The sequence below is a fragment of the Phlebotomus papatasi genome, chromosome 2, assembly GCF_024763615.1.
Source record: "Phlebotomus papatasi isolate M1 chromosome 2, Ppap_2.1, whole genome shotgun sequence".
NCBI lineage: Eukaryota > Metazoa > Arthropoda > Insecta > Diptera > Psychodidae > Phlebotomus > Phlebotomus papatasi.
The window spans coordinates 109,925,741-109,945,230 of record NC_077223.1 but is presented as its reverse complement, the minus strand read 5'-3'; the positions used below and the strand labels follow the sequence as shown (position 1 = coordinate 109,945,230).

Sequence of the window (19,490 nt, the reverse complement as noted above, 5' to 3'; positions counted from 1 at the left end):
TGCACTGAGAGAAATCCGAAAAAGTTAAAATAACATTCCGGAAATGTTAATTTTACCCTGCAGTATTGATCCAATATCGGTGTAAATATTACCCTTTTTAGGTGTTGAGTGTTACAATTACCCTTTTTCATGTTAATTTTATCCTTAAAATGGTGTAAAATTAACATTAAAAAATGTTGATATATTTTTAGACCTAAAAAGTTTAAAATTATGAGGAAAAAAAGTTAATCGCACTCTCTTTTTTGTCTCAGTGTGGGAATCATGTCTATTTTGGAAAATTTGAGATTTTCTCACTGTTTCAGATAAAAAGGAAGAGAAAACCACGAAGAAGTACAAGACTTTACATTCGAGAGTACTTCTTCGTTGTTTTTACCTTTGACCATCTAAAGCTGTTAAGAAATCTCAAAGTTCCAAATCGAATATTATTGCAAATTACCCCATCTTACTGTATTTGTTGTACAATATTTAATTGAAGTTAAGACGTCATTATACTGGAGCCCCTTTGAAACTTAATGTAAGGCTTATTGAATGGAACGCCTTTTGATGGTTTTTCTTGTATCTTTTTGTCCTCTTCTGAGATTTGCCACACTTTGAAACTTGTTTAGGAAGAGAGGGTGGTTCTATTGTCCCAACAGGACAACCAACAATGGAATGTCACGACCCTTTGTGACGCCAGATTCTTTTGATTGCTCTTGCATAAAACAATTATTATAGATCTCAAGGGTTTTGGATTGAGGGCAATTGTGGCAAATGTTTAACTAGTGGATATAGCAGCAAAATATTTTGCCTGGCACAATGTTAATTGCATAAAAGGGCTCATGCATGGAAATGATGAGGCATTTGTTGAGGTGGGGGGAGGGGGCTTTGTGAAAGAGTCAACTGTAAGTCCCCTTCATATAGAATTTTCAATCTTATCAGGTAATCTTAGAATTTCAATCGCGACCGTCCGGTCAAGTTGGTTGGATTTGAGGGTAATAAATTAGTTGAATATTGTATGGAGTTAGGTGGAAAAAAAAGAAGTAGTAAGGGAGATTATTCATGCAGTTAGTCAGAAGGGGTGAAATATGAATATTTTCTTCAGGGGTGTTCTGCTGAATTTCAAAACAGAACACAAAACACGAAAGATAGAATGTTGGAAGTCTATCAACATTCAAGGAATATTTTGAGTTTTTTAGGGGTTGGTATGCTTCGGTCATGCAGGGATGGTTGCGATCTCAGCTGAACCGTTGAAACTTTATGTTCAGGACGCATAGAAACGTACTGAAAACTTATCCAAAAGCTTCAAACGGTTTTTAAGAGAACCACATTAAAAGACCTCTTATCTCCCATAAGCATTTTATTTGAGTATCGACAATTTATCGCTTCATCTTCTGTTTGAAAAGATTTTTCACTCTTTTTTTTGAAATTATTTCCATTTGTTCATTTTTATGAGAATTTTTTTTTTACATAAATCAGCACCAATATTATATAAGTTTACATATGTCTTGGTTTTTTTTTGTCTTTTAACAGCTAAATGATAATACAGTAAACTGTCTTGGGATTGTTGTTCTTTTGTTTGTTTTTTTCTTTTTCAAAGGGGAAACATTTTTTTGGTTGATTTTTTTTTGTTAATTTTTTTTTATTAATGTCGAGGGGAAATGAAAAAGCTGATTTTCAATGGCAAAAAGGTATTAAAAGTTATTATAGTTATTAGTTTTTCTTGTTTCTTCATTTAAATATCTCTATTATTTACATATTCTTTTTATTGATTCTATTCTTTTCTTGCTCTCATACGGTTACAATATACCTTAGTTTCATTTGCAATTTTTTCACCTTGGTTTTGTTTGGTATAATACATTTTGTATATAATTTATTCTTTTTCCTATGTACATTTTACGAGTACATTTTTTTTAAGTTCTTTCCATTTGTATATAATATTTTTTTATATGAGGGCAGTGATAATGTTTTTTTTTTCTTTTTTCTTATAAATTTGTGTTTTATATTTTTCTTTTTTCATTATTTACGCTATGAATCTTGTGTTCTTACACGCAATTGTCTTGATGGAAAAGCCCATATAGAATATTTTTTTTGTCAATTTCTCATTTTTTCTCCTTACTAATTTTCTTTTTAATGAATTTATTACAGAGAGTCAAAGATTGGAAAGAGAAGAGACATACAAAGTTTTCTTTTTTGTTTTGAAAAAAATAACATTTTTTTTTTTCAAAGGAAACATCAAAAAGGGGAAATGATTGTGGAACCACGAGACTATTTATTGTTTTTCTTCTTTTTTTGGAGACTTCTATGGAGTACTTTTAAGTCTCCTATATCGCCTATTTTATCTCTCAAATATTATTACAAAGTCGGACGGAAATATCCCATCGAGTATTGAAAAGGATAGGTCTGAGTTTGAAGTTGATAATAATAGTTTTTTTTTTCAGTACTGAAAATGCCGTTGTAGGGGATGTTAGGAACTAAACTTATTGAAGTATAAGGGAAACCTAAGGATGATTGTATGAAAATAAAGGATTTTGGCACCTGTATGTGATCTCTCTAGTACTTATCCTATTGAATTGGGATGCTTAATTTTCTTTGCAAATGCAACAGAAGAAGATGTGATCAGAGATGGTAAGGTACTAGATCTTCAAATTAAAATTCCGAATATTAAATTTGATTTAGGAATCTAGAAAAGATTTTGTTAGGGTTGAACTTCACGATGTTCCCTTAACAAGGGAATGTAGCCTTTGAATTCTTCTTTGTGAACAAAATTTTTAAAAGATCAATTCAAGAGAAATAAAATCCGAATGTGGTTTTTTGAGAAAAAGCAGATTTTACATATAGCTCTCAATATTAGTTCAAGCAATGAAATACTATGAAGGAAAAATGAAAAAACGTAAAGATTCAAAAGAAAATTCAAGATTCAAGACAAAACTTCTTTGGAATAAAGAATAAAATTCTGAAATTGAGATAAATTCTTTTCAAGTCCAGAATAATGTCTTGGGATCAAGAATAAAACATTAGGATCAGAATGAGAGTAGAATTAGCAAAATAAATAGTTACTCCTTATAAATCAATGATACTTGAAATCTATAGTTAAATATGTAAAGCATTTAAATTGAGTGACCGTTACGACACGGATTTGATAAGGGTTCTCTGATAGGGGCAACTGATTATTCGATAAAATATATTTATTTTCATAATAATTGTGTGGTAATATGGGTTACGGTTATTATCCCAAAAGCCTTAGTCTTGAAAACCAAAATCCCGTTAACCAAATTCCGGAAGTCAAAATCCCGATAAGGCTAAAATAGAGAAACCAAAGTTCAAAAAGCCAATATCTTTAAAACCAAAATCCTGAACGTCAGAAATCCTGAAACTAACATATCGTAAATCAAAATCCCGAATGGGCTGAAGTTTTAAAAACCAAAATTCTGAAAACCAAGATACTGAACGTGACAATTCCGAAATTCAAAATCCTGAAAGTCAAGATCCTGAAAAGAATAAAATTCCGGAAGCCAAAATATGGAGCTGATAAAAGCATCATAGCTCCTCCCCCGATTTCACCTTCTCTTGCTGGAGGCACAGGATTTTCAGTGTTTTGGGGAAATTATTACACACATTATCCTTCATATAACTTTGTTCCTTTCAGAATTTTGTCCATTCGCAATTTTGACTCTTTCGAAATTTAAGTGCATTCGGAATTTTATCTCTTCGGGAACTAGACTTTTCGGGTTTTCGGCTTTCGAAATTGTGGCCCTTTCGGGATTTTCGTGTTTGGGATTTTGGTATTCGGAATTTCCTCTTACGAGATTTCGAATTTCGGGATTTAAACTGTCACTGGGTAGTCCGTATAGAGCTAGTCTGGAAAATATAAACATTATCTAAGGCAAGTCAAGGTGGGAGTTCGGTCTATTTTTTTGTTCTTCAATTTGAAAGTAGTGATAATGAAAAGTAGTGATAATTATCTGATAATTGTTCTCCGAGATTTTTGATGTGAGTGAAAAGAGTCCCCAAAATGTAAATAATTTATAAAGTTAATAATGAATTTGTTAATTGTAATTAGGCCCTGAAGAAGATCCCATCCAGGATTGAAACGTTGGCTGAAGAAATAAATTGAAGAACAAAAAAATAGACCGAACTCCCACCTTGACTTGCCTTAAATATCCATACGGTCGAAAACCATAAGTGAATAAACATTATCCATCGTCAGTATTTCTAGTAACTTGTTCGAATAGATTAATTTAGTGTTTTTGGGAGTGAACTCAAAATCGTTTGTTCCAAGTTCTAATTTTTAAACATTATGGAGAAGATAGAGGCTGAATAGTAAATTTTATTTTAATAAAGCAAGATCAAAGATCCAATGGACCACCGGTGACTTATGGGTCCTTAAAGCGTTAAACCTGAATATTCTGTGAGAAGCACTGGGCTTTAGATTCATTGGCGGTGATCTAGTTCCTTACCATCTCGGATTAAAAGAGAGTGCCAAAGAAGTTTCGTATGAGGATCAAATGGCTCCGTGTAGTAGTTGTCTGACGTGGGGTGTTCTGCCTTTGAGGGAAGAGGGTGGATTTGTGCTGTGAGCAACCCAACCACGAGGTGATCATTCACCCTCTGATCCTTCTGAGAAATGCCCTCTGACATCCAAAGCACTGGCTAACTGTAGGACTATGTGGGATAGTGATGGGTGCTCCAGGAGTTCTGCTGCTGGCAGAGGTGGTTCGCACCTTGGTCGTTGATGACGACCCCTGAAGCCCCGATGCAGCCGCAGAACCACGTCACAGAAAACAAATCGCAAGATCAGCGTTCGCAGGAAGTCGTCGCCGAAGAACTGGACATAAGATGAATCTGGAAATTGAGAGACAGTCTCATAGAGGAAAATCTGCAGAAGGACCTGAATTCTCGTACTTACCGATATATCCAATTCCCTGCTCAATCTCATCAATTCTGCATCGAGTTACGAGGCGTGAGGCTTCCGTCACGAAACGGTCCACATATCCCTGACATCGCTCCCAATGATGAATTGGAACATCTCCGACGTGGCAGACAAAGCATAGGGCTGTCAGGGGTGAGTGGAGGAAGAGGGTGAAGAGGGATCCATGGTGCTGCATATCTGTTTGAGAAAATTTTCCTGATAAAGTGTTATTCCTCGGGTTACTCTCACTTAAATTGCACTCAGAGCATAATGAGACTACGTGAATGGTAATTCCGAAAATTGGAACATATCTTAGAAATTATCTTAGAGTGAATTGAAACATATCCGAGACTATTTTTCAGCAAAACATCGAGGTTTAGTGCTTAGTTTTCTCCAAAAAGTGCCAATGAAAAATCTCTATTTTCCTCTGCAAATCTCCTCAACCCGGATTTTATGATTTTCTTGAGAAAATATACAACGTCAAAAAAATTGAGTTATAGCTTTAGGTCGATGATAGGGTATCTTTTTAACTGAATAAGGCAATCAATCTTTGCTTTAGGCCACATTTAAAATTTTCTCAGACATATTCACATCATTTCCATTTGTCTTTTCTAAGTTTTTGACGCCTCAAGTCTTATTATGGTAATGCAGCTTTTCCCAGTTATTGAACTTTCAGGGGATACAGGGAGAATCCTGCCAAAAATCTCAATGAACGTCCTGTAACTGTCGCATTGGAATATCTCAATGATAACTTTATGTGCTGTAATATGTCTCTGAGTATTTCAGTGCCAAGAAATATGGAAAATTTATTACCTTGGAAAGCAATTGGAATATCCTGAGGCGACATGAGTGTAACAAGAGGTTGACCAAAGTATCTGAAAGATGAGGAAAAAATAATTTGGATTTAGCATAAATAATAATTTTGACATTGGGCATCACAGTAAGAGATGCGAACCTTGGAATGTGCTGAAAGACAAAGGAATTGTCAGAGTCTATGATGATGAACATGGGGCGTCGGGTGAAGGGATAGAGGTCACCCGGATAGAGGCAATGAGGCTCCTTGAACACAGTTGATTTGCCGCGACTCGACAGTCCAGCATCAGTTCCATCTCGTTTAATGCTGGTTGCTAGGCCACCTAATTCGTAGCCGTAGTCCTCGGGATGTTTGGTGGTGGAGAAGCAGCCGTCGGCCGACATATAGAGCAACAGGGCACCCCCAGGGGGCAATTCTTTCAATCCACTAGCTAAGAACACTAACAGTTGACTAATTGAAGGCTTGTATAGAAGATATTTATGTGGATTGTCTCGATAGTGACGACGATCGCCATTTTCAATAAACCCTGTAAAGAGATAGATGAAAAGATTCTAGCTTTAGCAAACTTAGATTGGTAACTAATTCATCATAATCATCATAATTTTCAATCGTCACTTCAGCAAGAAGTTCGGGTTCGATCTCAAGGTGCCCCAAAGAAAGATTCTCGATTTGATTCAGGCACCTTGTCCTAGATCTTCCTCGAGGTCGACGCCTCTTCACAATGGCTTGCATAGCTCAGAATTCGTAAAGAACGAAGAGTAAAGACTTTCGTATATCATTTCGCTTGATTTTCTATTAGGAATGCTTCAGTCATTAAAACGTTTTCAAGTTCCAAGTGCAAGTTTCAATGTACAACATAGAAGTTGTTTTCGTTACGGTTATCCTATGTCCATTTGCGGGTATCCAGAATAGAAGTTAAAAACTTGTGGATACATTCCGTTTCTCAGATTTTTAATAGTTTTTCTTCATAAAATTCTCTTTGTAAAAATTTTAAATAGATTCAATCTGATCCTTGAGAATATCACATCTTTAACATTTAGCAGTAAAGAATTAACTAAATTGATTTAATCAATGATTCTATGACAGTGTGAGATAAATCTTTACAGTCAAATTTTGCAAACTAAATATTCTTGAGGATTAGTCTAGGTCTAGGACGTTAAGGATCTTGACTTAGGCTAATCCTCGAGAATTTCTAGCCTGTAAAATTTGGCAATAATGGTTGATCATACATTGAGGGCTTAGAATAATCGATAAGAGGTCCTTTGCATAAATTTCTTTAAACCAATCCTTTACAGTCAAATTTTATAGGCTAAATATTCTAGAGGATCAGCCTAAGTCTATTTGGGCCCTATACCGGTTAAGTGGTCTTCAGACTAGAGGTTTAGCCCAGTTCCCGTAGGTCTCAAAATCCTAAATAGCGTGCAATTTAATTACTTTTTGAGAGCCTAATAGATTACTTATCTTTAATAATCCAATCCTAAGTTAAATTTTCACAAAAAATCATGATTGATAAGAAATTAGAGCAGTTAAGCCATTTGGCTTAGCCTTAGGCCTGAAGCCCGTATTACATACTGGAGGTTTAGCCCAGTTCCCGAAGGTCTCAAAAATCTTAATAACAAGCAATTTTATTGATTTTTCAAAATCTAATGAATCATTTGCCCTTAATATTCAATCTTAAACTACGATTTACTAAAACATCATGTTTGATAAGGAATTAGAGGACTTAAGCCAGATAGCTAAGCCTCAGGTCTGAAGCCCGTATAAGACAACCTACCACTTTTCTACAAGAGATATAGCCTTATCTAAATAGCTAAGTACCTTTTGAGCCTGGAACCATTCCGTAACTCCTTCCACCGGCTGGACTGGCATCGTGAACCACGTGGCTGGCATGAGGATGATGCACAGCTGATTCCTGTGGCTCCCTTTCAAGTGTCTGAAGCATCCTGAACATGTCCATGGTGAGCTCGGAGAACTTTGCCTGCTCACATGTGGAGCCCACAATGAGGATCTCCTGCAGCGTGAGCGTCATGTGAGGTGACCTCTCGCATGGTGGAGTCGTTAGTGGACTCAGCCTAGAACCAGAACCACTTTACCATTAATGGGTGTAGCCATATGGTCCAGCATCCGTACACAAATGGCCCGTGCTTTCGAAAGAAATGTGATGTGTGTTGGTTGTGATGTGTGATCAAATGAATTAATGACAAGAGGACAGGTAGGAGAGATCTCCTCTAGAATAAAGTCTTCTACATGAACATGACATGACAATCTTACTTACGATCATCGCTATAACCTCACAAACGGCTCAATTCTGAAAGAAATTGTTTTAAGGGGGTTATGCATTGGTAAATTAATGAGGAGATGGACTTAGTTGGATGATAGGGGATATCATCTCCTACAATCTTCGGATTTAATGAATGATAACGATTTTTTTTTGATGAGAACATTTTGAGATGGATGCATCCTAAACGGGCCAATTTGTTATCATATTCTCATTCACTTATTCATTAAAACATGATGATCACTTAATAAATTCCTGAAAGAAACATAAATCCATTTATAGCACATTTAGAAGGAAAATCAAAACAATGAACTAAACATAAAATATCTAATAGGGCTGTAGGAGATTTACATATAACAAATCCGGACAAATTTTTAGATTTTTCTTTAAGTTTACAGCAGGGGCATGACATTTCCTATGTTTCCCATTTGTTTTTAGCGAGCCGAAAAAATTTTTGAGTTTATTAGCTGTTTTCCGTCATTGTAGAATAAATTAGTAAAAAATACTAATACAAAATAAAAACCAATTTAATATAGAATAGGCAACCGAAAACCCTAAATTGGCAATCTACGTAGTTTTGGAGATATCTCGTGAAATGTGTACGAAAACAGGGAAAAAATTACACTAAAACTGGTCGCATTTTTCAGAGCTAATGTCACCCCCCCTGGTTTACAGATTATTAAGCATTTCACGTGATAAACTTGGCCTCAATAAAGAAACTCTATTAACCTTTTGGTTTTGAAAATTTAGTTTTCGATTCTCAATGGAGCTTTAGTTCCATTCAATTTTGCGTTACAGTTTGCTAATAAAATGTAACGCTGCTTTGAGGCCCCGTAGAAATTAACCGTTAAATCAATAGCATGGCCTTCACTATCCTTACCCCTACATTTTATCTCCAAAGTAATGTTATTTATGGGGTACCTCACCATCTTGCTGACCTTGGTTTCCGGGGTTTCAAGGTCAAATGTCTATATAGTTTGCAGAATATTTTTTTTAAAACTGCTCTTGACAAGTATATGCTTTCATTTGAAAGGCTTTTAAAACATGGTCAAATTTGTTTCGCCATAGGGGGTCCGTGATGCAATTGGTAAGAGCGTTCGGCTCTTAGGCGGTGTGATCCCTGGCTCGACTGTCACAGTTCTGAATTCAAGTACCGCCCGGTGCAAATGATTGAAGCGCCTGAATGGACATTTTTCACAAAACATTTTAAACCGAATAATACATTCGTAAACTTGTAGTAGGTCTGTTGGGCCTATAGAGGAAATGGAGGGAGAAAACCCGTCCTGACGAAGACTCTTCTAAGCCAACGGTACCAATCACTGTACAGTTGGGGTGGTGACTCTTAGGGGTGCTATAACGGCTTACTTCAGAGAATAATATATCGCCGATAGATGGAGTGAAGAGCGTCCGATGGACTCCCATAGGTGCATACGACTCGGAAGCTGGCGATAAAGGGCACTTCAGCATGTTCCGGTGTGGATCAGTAGCATTTATTGCTACAATCTGAATCAGGGGAGTGACATTACCTCTGAAAAATGCGACCAGTTTTAGTGTAAATTTTTCCCTGTTTTCGTATACATTTCACAAGATATCTTCAAAACTGCGTAGGTTGCCAATTTGGGGTTTTCGGTTGCCTTTTCGTTATTAAATTAGCTTTTATTTTGTATTAGTATTTTTTGCTAATTCGTTTTACAATGACAGAAAACAGCTAATAAACTCAAAAGTTTTTTCGGCACGCTAGAAACACATGGGAAACATGGGAAATGTCATGTCCCTGAACTGAACAATGTACAAAATGGCAATAATAGCCCGGTACATCGAAATAAATAAATAAAAATTTTTATCGCTCTTATACGGTTATGAACCGGTTATGACTCGATTATAGACGTATAACATTTAAGTTCCGAACTCGAACATTCAGCAAACCTTTTCAGTATTATCTTCTTTTAGTTTAGAATTTAAAACATCTCCTTCAGCCCCTTTAATTAAGACACTGAAATATTTATTACCACTTTATTAAAAACAAATAAAAGTAGTTACATAAAATAATTACAGCAAATAATAAATATTCTATAGACACACTCACAATTTAGAAGCTGAATTTACGTGTAACGTGTTTTGCGACAATAATTGCATTATTTTGTTAGAGAGGTGGTGTTTTGCATCGTTTTACAAAAGAGACAACATGAATAATACGGTGTAGTGTAGTTTTAAATAAATTGGTGAGCGAGTTTAAAAATAGAGGTGAGAAATAATAATAAAAAAACATTAATGGATTTGCAGTAGATTTATTTTATGTGGCTGTGTTTGTGTTAAAAAAAAAACGTGATTGATTGATGGAAACAGAAAAAATAATAAGAAACAAAAAAAATAAATAAATATACTCAACACAAAATTTGTTTATAAATTTACAGAGGTTTATTTTGTAAGAGATAGAACAACGGAAAAATAAGAGCTCAAGAGGCAAAAACTTGTTGAAAGCACGGGCCTCAACTACACTACACGGCTTCTAGTGTTTTATTAAATCACTTAATAAAGATTTTTTTTATAGTCTGAGAATACTGACAAAGAAAGAGTGATAAAGAAAAGAATTTTCTGGCGTATAAGAAAATGCTGGAAAATCTCTCACCTGTGCGACAGGACGATGGGATTGGTGTCTGCATGGAGAACAGCAACAGCTGCCTCCGCCTTGATGAATCCCTTGATCTCTTCGAGGACCAGGGACCATTCTAGTTGATCCTCTGGTTCATAGGTTGTTGTGTACTCAGCTATTTGCTTGTCCAGCTCAACCACCAGCTCCCGAACCAGCTTCATCTTCTTCAGCAAGAGACATACCACGATGAACCGGGCGTAGTACCGTAGCTTCTTCACCATCAGATCAGGTCGGTCCTCCTTGATGGCGCGCGAGTAGTAGGCTCGACCTCTGATGGCCGCGTAGAACTGATACGCCTCATTGAGATAGTTGGTCTCGCTTGTGCGAAGGCTGCAAATTGTAATAAAAAATTCTTAAAATTGTGAACAGTTGTCTTAGTAAGTTTTCTTTGAAAATGTCAAAATCCGTTTTTAAAAAGTCTAACTAAAATTAACAAAACGTTTTGTAGACTTGATGAAGGAAACATCGTATTCCGAAACGTTCTAACAGAAGAAAACTTGAAAATCTCGAACCAACAGCCACTGCAGTTTTATCTTGGAACATCCGATACTTCGGTTCTTAGCTTAAATCTTGTGATCTCTTAATCTTAAACTGAGCTGCGTTTGAGGGTTTTTCATTTATAACACTAGACTTTGTTCTCGTTAATTCTCATGCACACAGACTTCGACAAGACTTCTTACGCACAATGCGTCAATTTACAAAGTTAGTTTAGTTACAAAGATACAAAAGAGAGGGCTATAAGCAGATTATAAGAATTATAGTTCTATAAGGCCTTACTTAAGGGCATTCAATGGGTCAAATGGTAGCCCAAGAAACAATTTTTTTTAATATAGTCTTGTAGTATTCCTTAAATAAGGCACTGTAGAACCATACATCTTTTTATTTGCTTATAACGCTCTTGGTCCCATTACTGAGATTACTATAAGTAAAGTGGCGCACACTTTAGGATCTTAAGAGCTCCTATAGGAATTTCTACAGAAAATTCTCACTTTAAGTCCTCTAAAAGTGCACTAAAAGACTTGTTTAATACTTGGTTCTATAAGGCAGCTATTTTGCTTCTTGGGAGAGCACTCGCTCTACGATGCAAGTGTCCTGGGTTCGAATCCTCTTTAGGCCATTAGGAATTTTTCTGGCGTTAATTGTGTTCGATTTGCATTCAGTTAGCTTAACTGCACTTGATTCCACGGGAATGGGACTGACAACCTCATCCCGTACAAGAAAAAAAAAATAATAATGCATGTCTAGAAATCCTCTTGCGGGAAGGCCTTGTTCCTTCATGGAATGTTGTGCCAGCATTATTATTATTATTTGTTTCAAAAACCTGCTTGTATATGATACTACGATACTTCAAGGGTAGATCTTATTCTTGATTTACCTAGATTGGTCACTAAGAAGGTTGGCTTCCTTTTATAATGGCTCAAAAAAATCAATTCAGAGAAGTCAACTGTCTTCTACCGCGAAAATACCATTAGACGGTCACGGTCCTGACTTGATCTTGACGTGTGATTCCCTTAAGTATTTTGAAGGACCTCATTCCGGCAGCTTTCGCGATCCTATATTGGTCATTGCCTAAATCTCTTGACCGTAGGTGGGAATAGGAATGAACACAACTTTTAAATTTTGGTACATTACTGACGACAATTAGCATTAAGAAGATCAAGGAGATAAACTCCCTCCTGATTCGTCAGGGGTTTTAATCCTTCAGTACAGGAAAACACAAAATCCTTTGTCTAAGATTTTTAGCGAAACTATTAAGCTCGGCCTTCTTCACCGCGCTCATTAATGCAGAAGCCTGACCGATCCATCCTATCATTACTCGTGAATAACACCCTGAGATACTTGAACTTTTCCGCCTGTGTCAATGAAACTCTACTAATATGCACAGTACGTTGTACAAGCTTTTGGGAGATTCTTGATCCGACTTAACCACATTCACCTTCATCCTGTAAATGATTGTATAGATAAATGAACTATCTTCATGTCAACCATCCGGATCTATGACTTCTATTAAGCATTCCTTTGTCCCAGTTGTTAGGTTCGAGATACGAATCAGCCAAGTTTGCTACAACGCCTAGGGGTCCTAATATTATAATTTACAGAAACATCTTCCGTGCTTCAGTGTTGTCCTAGATGGCATTGACCAATGGGAGTAACCGAAACTTTCCTCAATCTCTGGTGAAAACGGAGTAAGACCTTTTTTCGCTTCTTTCAATTTTTATTCGCTACAACGTTTCAGGAATACGATGTCCTCTTCATCAAGTATAGAATAATTAAGGAAGAAACACGTAAGGTATATATCATTACACTTGACTTGTACTGGGATTGGTGGACAAGATTGGATCGTGGAACTCATCACCATGGAGAGGATAGACACAGAATCAGAATTATTCTATACCTGATGAAGGGGACATCATATTCCCGAAACGTTGTAGCGAATAAAAATTGAAAGAAGCGAAAAAAGGTCTTACTACGTTTTGACCAGATATTGCACTCCACCAGACCGTACATAGACGAATACTTTCCTCAATCTTTAGTATCTGGTGAACTAGTAGAGTATATGCTACTAGGTGTAGTAAAGCCTACGTCAAGTTCGTATAAGACCCTCCTAAAGGTCTAATGTCAAATTGAAGAAAGCATTGAGTAACAGGGAATAAACTTGACTTCAATACTAAGTATACATTATAATTTATTAGATGTCGTGCTTTGGAATACCTGATCCTAAAGACTTGCGTCTAACTTTTCTAATCTGTACTTATACGTCTCTTTAGTACGGAGAATGGGTTTATTGCCATTCTAGACTCTAGCTCAGAATCTAAATTCTATCTGTTATTCACCAAAAAAATGATATACTATTACAGTCTAATCTGTGATTTGTAGAATTTCAATAGGGGAAACTGGGGCACCACCAAACACGGGGTACCACCAAACACTAATTTTTATTTCTAAACTACTTGGACTATCTCGACCATTCCTTCAGTGAACAAGCATCCCTATAGTGCCTATAAATTCCTATAGGTGTTATCCTCTGAAGTCGAATATCCGATTAAAAAATCGCAGTGTTTGGTGGTGCCCAAGTTTCCCCTACTTGCTCTAACATCGAACATTATTAATTTTATAATTTTTAAAAGCTACATCGGATTATAGTAACATCGAGAAAAAAACGAAAGCTCAATACTCACTAATAGTGATAATAGAGTTGTCCAATTTTGCTGGCAATTTCGCCAATTTGCCACCTCTTGAGCCCGTACTTAGAGTCAAGGATCAGCCGGTGCTGCTGCTGGAACTTCCAGAGTTTTGTGTAAACATCAAAAGTGCGCCCGAAGTATGCTTGCCACTGTCGATGGCCATACTGAGGTAAATCTCTGCAAAAGTTTGCATTGTCAATTTACCAACCACAATACCACCCACCCAAAATGAATTCTCACCTGAGTCCATTGAACAACTGCTTTGACTTCTCGAGTAGATGACAAAATTCCAAGACAATTTTTCTATCCTGCTCCTCGCTCGATTCCATTTTCACCATTCCGCTTTGGCAATCTCACGAATCATCCTGGTTAATAATTCAGCATTTGTCATTCATTTTTGTCCATCAAATGGGCAGTGATGGGGGAGCATACACACATTTTGAGGGTGGAATTGGGGTTTTTTTTGTGTGGTGAGAAAAAATGAGATTTTAAATTTAATGCGAGATCTGTGCCAATGCTTTTTCTATACACATCACTTCTTCACATACTTTATTCCCATGAATACTATCCACCCTCAGCCAAAAATTTTTGATGAATATCTGCAGTGTTTTGAGCGATATCCCGCTCCGCAACATTGCTTTATAAGGGTTGAGTTCTGAGGGTTTTATTTACAAATCGTAAAGAATTAATTTGAGATAATAGAATAAGGATTTGCAATTGGTCGTATCCATGGGCATGACGTTTCCTGTTTCCCATATCTTTCTAGCGCGCCGAAAAAACTTTCGGGTTTATTAGCTGTTTTCTATTATTGTGGAATGAATTAGTTAAAAATACAAACACAAAATAAAAGCCTACTTAATATTGAATAGGCAACCAAAAACCCCAAATAGGCAATCTACGTAGTTTTAGAGATATCCCGTGAAATGTGTTCGAAAACAGGGAAAATTTTACACTAAACCTGGTCGCACTTTTCAGAGCTAATGTCACCCCCCTGGTCGTATCGCTAGGCCTTTTACACCGAAAAAACTTTGGAAAATAACATGCTTTTGACAAAATTTGAACAAAATCCCTTTGTTCGTTTAATTAAACTTTTTTTTCTAGAGTATGTATAGTAAAAGATCCATTGATACTAAAAGAGTTCTATCCTATGGATAGTATATTCTAGTAAATTCTTTAGATTTTACTTCAAGCCCTTTACAGATAGTAAATTTCATTTGCCAGATATCAGAATGAAACATCTTGGAAAATCTTTTCCCTATTTTTATTAATTTAGGCCATTGTTTGTGGTCTTGGGACCTTGACTTCTCTGTCCAACACATCCAATCTAGGCGACGGTAGGGGGAAGTGGGGCACTTTTGAAGGTGGGGCACCTTTGAAAGTGGGGCACCTTTAAAATTGCGATTTTCCACCTATTTTTAAATAAAATTGACTCTTGTCGTGATATAATTCAGATTCTTAATCTGTTTGTGCAGCTAGATTATATCACGATAAGGCTCAATTTTATTTAAAAATAGGTGAAATATCCCGATTTCAAAGGTGCCCCACTTTCAAAGGTGCCCTACTTCCCCCTACCGAGATTTGAAAAAGGGTTCTTTGTAATAACGGTCGAGCATCATTTTCGATTGCACAACGAGTCTTGAAATTGAATTTACTATTCGGCTAGTAAAATATACTATCCTAGAATCTATGAGAAGCTTGAGGTTAAATCTGAAGGAAGATAGTAGAATTTACCATCCGACAATTAGAATGTAATATTCATAGAATAATAAATTTCGAAAGTTCAAGACAAGTAGATTCTAAAGGAAAATATCTATGGAGGATGGTAATTTCTTCAATCTTTTAAGGCAGTAGAATCTAAAAACAGGATTTTAGAAAATACCAGCCAAATTTTTATCGGGGTTGGCAGTTTTGCTAAGTCCTGCCTAAGGCCGAGACCAGAAATTGGTTAAAAGTTAAGTAAGTATGTAGGCAGTTTCGAAAGGATGTTAAAAAATAAAAGTTATTAAGCATTGAGTATTATTATGACACCGTGAGAAATCCTAAAAAGTTAAAATAACATTTCGGAAATGTTAATTTAACCCTGCAGTATAGATCAGAAATCAGTGTAAATATTACACCTTTTAGGTGTATTGGGAGTTAAAGTTACCCTTTTAATGTTAATTTTACCCTCGAAAAAGTGTAAAATTAACATTAAAAAAATGTTGATATATTTTTTACAAACTAAAAAGTGTTAGAGTTATTAGAAGAAAGTTAATCGCAACCCCGTTTTTTCTCTGTGTAGGGTGCTAGGGATAATATTAAGGTAATTGAATAAATACGTCAGTTAAATGAAAGAAGATTAAATTTAGAATATTTATTTAATGTTTTCTTCTTCTTTCAAAGGATGTTAATCCCGCAACAGTACTCAATGGGTCAAGTGGTATATCACTCGTTTTATGATGCAAGTGTTCCGGGTTTGAATTTAGGTTACCAGGCTTTAAAGGTGATGGAATTGCATTCAATAAGCTTCACTGCACTTGATTCCACGGGAATGGGACTGACAATCTCATCCCGTATAAGAAAAAAATAATGCGTGTCTAGGAATCTCCTTGCGGGAAGGCCTTGTTCCCAATGATTTTAATATAGGGAAATGTAGTAATTTGTTTTTCAAGTAATTCTCCAAAATCCAGAAAATAGATTTTCATCATTGAGCAGAAATACATAAGAAGTAGGTAAGTAGTAAGTAGTATGCTAAGACGGCGGTGGACGTTGAAAACACCACGAGATCTTATTAAAACGCAACTGTACTTCGAAAACATTATTATTGAAAATATTTATCTATCTAGTAAATGTCTCTTACTATGTCCACTAGTCTGGTCGTTAAGAATAAGGTTTTGTCACTTTTTGCCCCATACCATTTGACACTCTTTTCCCGGATTGGTTATTTCTGACCAAACGAATTTCTAAACAGGAAATCCTAAAATCGAAAACGGATTTATGTTCATCAGATCTAAATTATTCTGAAAACACTTACTAATTTGTGAATTTTACAAAATAACTATCCCTAATTAAATATAAACCGCAATTGTAAACTTTCTTCTTGTAATCAATCCATTGAGCTGGTGTAAAAAATCCCAACCATTGCCTAACGAAAAATAAAAGGATGGTAAGATAAACCGCGAGGGTGGAAGAGTGATAGACTTGAAGATTGAGGATGCATTTATCAGTTGGTAAATTGCAATATTGCAAATATAGGGCGGTGTAGCACAATTGATTTTTCTATCAAGCCACTCTCTTTTTCTCTTTTCCCTATTTTCCCACAATACCAGGCTCTCTAAATATATCCTGGTTGGAAATTGCCGGACTCTCTTCCCATCTCCCCACAATATCAATGCTTTCCTCCAGTTGTTGGGCCCAATTCCCATTCTCCGGGCGCCAAAACACCCCCTGATCCATATTCCTATCCCTGGCACAACAAACTCGCCCCTGAAGATGCACTACGGACAGGGAATAGGGGTTCTGGAGGTGTGTTTGTGCAAGACTGAGTAAATGTGTATTTATATTGATTTTTATGTGATAGTTCAGCAAAGGGAACAGTTCACAAGATTCTCAATATTTTCGTCAAATTGCCAACTTCCGACGTATCTAAACTTTCCAGGAGGCTCAGAGAGAAAGGTTTGGTTGGGTTGGGGGGTTGGGAAGGTTCTTTGGATGGAATTAGAGCTACTTTTGCATTCAATTTGGTTCAGATTTGGAAAAATTTAGAGCACTTTGGGAGAAATGTGATGAAAATTGATTGATACTCATACCTCAAACTACTCTTCGGTATCCTCAACATCTCCACATTTCTTCCATTTTTCACAAACTTTAGTCCTGCCTTGAGCACTTTACAAAATGTCCCACAAAAATGCCGCTGTGGCTTCGTTCAAGTTTCCAAAATTTTGGATTAACAGAGAACTTTTTCACCACCTTCAATATCTGTGTCACTTTGAATGGGAAAAACTTCACTGGGAAATGCGGTGAAAAGCCTCACCGCTATTCTTTAGTTATTTTCTTCGCGGAAAAATTCAATTATCTAACTTTCTAAATATCGAACATACGAACTTTAGAAGCAATATTGGGCAATAAAAATTTGTGCAAGAGTTTATTAGAGGAGGAAGTTTTCTTATTTTATTCTTAATTCTGAAGGAAAAATCACAACTTTTTTATACTTTTAACACCATCGTGGATTTCACTGTTTGATGTCTCTCACCCAAAAAAAAATCTCTCAGAACTTTTCTATTTGCTCTTTTATCTCCTTATTCTTTTTCCTACACTTTAAACTTAAAAATGATAAATCCTAATCACGACACACAACTCACGGCTTATGGAATCTTCTCTACAATGAGTAATCAAATAGAGTAATTATTTGGTAGTAAGGCAAAAGCAGTATTCTTTTTTTTTCTTCTTCGGTCACCTAAAAGAGTGGTTAATATGTGTGTGTAAAAAGTCCGAATCACAATGGCGTCGCCTGTGGTTGGAAATTGCACCCCTCTGACTTTTCCTGGATTAGTACAAGACTGTGGAAATGGGAGGGAAAATGCCTGGATGGTGTGTGAGAGAAGTCGACAGGGAGACTTTCCCACGCGATTTCACTGAAATTAGGGTGGTTTGGGTTGAGAAAATCCGACATATTGTTCTAAATATCGATTTTTTCCCGCCATCGCCCTAAGCTAGGGACATCTGCTGGAGCCTTCAGCTCAAACGGTTTTCCACATAAACATTTTCCGTTAAAATGGCTTTAAAAGCTTCATATGTGGTTTGCATGTAAAACGATTTTGAAAAATTACAAAGCTTGTATTGCATCAGGAGCTTCGAACAATGTTAGTCCAATGCTTCAAAATTCCTGAAAAGGGATTAAATCCATCAAGAACATAGAAATAAAGGAGTTGTCCGAAGGTAGCGCACTTTTCCCTACTGATAAGCGAATATTTGAAATTCTGGGACCATACAATTTGGAAGTTCAGAATTTCAGATTGTCCGGAAAACCAAGTCTTACCCCGAATAGATGAAAAACTGGATCTCATTTGATAGGGAGCCTGTATAGAACTACCCAGGGGTTGAATTAGACAATGCAATTTTCTAGTTTTTGGCCCCGTATATGAGGGGGAACGATTCCAGAGCCCATACAACCATGAGGTGTACACTGAGAGAAATCCGAAAACGTTAAAATAACATTCCGGAAATGTTAATTTTACCCTGCAGTATTGATCCGAAATCGGTGTAAATATTGCCCTTTTTGGGTGTATTAGGAGTTAGAGTTACCCTTTTTCATGTTAATTTTACCCTTAAAAAGGTGTAAAATTAACATTTAAAAATGTTGATATATTTTTACACCTAAAAAGTGTTAAAGCTATGAGGAAAAAAAGGTAATCGCACCCCCGTTTTTTTCTCAGTGTATGAGCGCTACGAGAGCTACGCATCTTGGGTTGTATAAACGACAAAATGTAGAAGTAAATTTTTCTATCAAGATTGCAACGGCCATAATTTGAAGCTTTTAAATCATTTCCAGGTTCCAGAATGATATTTTCTCTAGGTTCTGCAATGAGGTGTTTGTGGAGAAAGCGAATCAGTCTTGGATAGACCGAAAAATCATGAGCATGGAACTCTGCGTTCTGATACCTTAGAAGTGAATAGTTGGATATCCCAGGGCC

At 36.3% G+C, this 19,490-nt stretch overlaps 1 protein-coding gene across 4 annotated transcripts; it reads right to left on the bottom strand.

Annotated features, from left to right (window-relative positions):
- Nucleotides 1-1,321: 1,321 nt before the first annotated feature.
- On the bottom strand, nucleotides 1,322-18,296 carry LOC129800795 (protein SCAI). Of its 4 annotated transcripts, none has more exons than XM_055845454.1 (9): nucleotides 17,607-18,296; nucleotides 14,059-14,183; nucleotides 13,813-13,995; nucleotides 10,610-10,963; nucleotides 7,521-7,789; nucleotides 5,844-6,228; nucleotides 5,702-5,763; nucleotides 4,886-5,104; nucleotides 1,322-4,821 (listed from the first exon to the last, which is right to left on the bottom strand). In XM_055845454.1, the coding sequence occupies exons 2-9, from the start codon at nucleotides 14,154-14,156 to the stop codon at nucleotides 4,577-4,579; spliced, it is 1,815 nt and encodes a 604-aa protein (XP_055701429.1). In that variant the 5' UTR covers nucleotides 14,157-14,183; nucleotides 17,607-18,296; the 3' UTR covers nucleotides 1,322-4,576. The 4 variants fall into 4 exon arrangements, with proteins under 4 accessions (XP_055701429.1, XP_055701431.1, XP_055701430.1 ...); XM_055845456.1 differs by having other exon boundaries at nucleotides 4,886-5,086; XM_055845455.1 differs by having other exon boundaries at nucleotides 7,521-7,774.
- Between the last annotated feature and the right edge of the window lie 1,194 nt (nucleotides 18,297-19,490).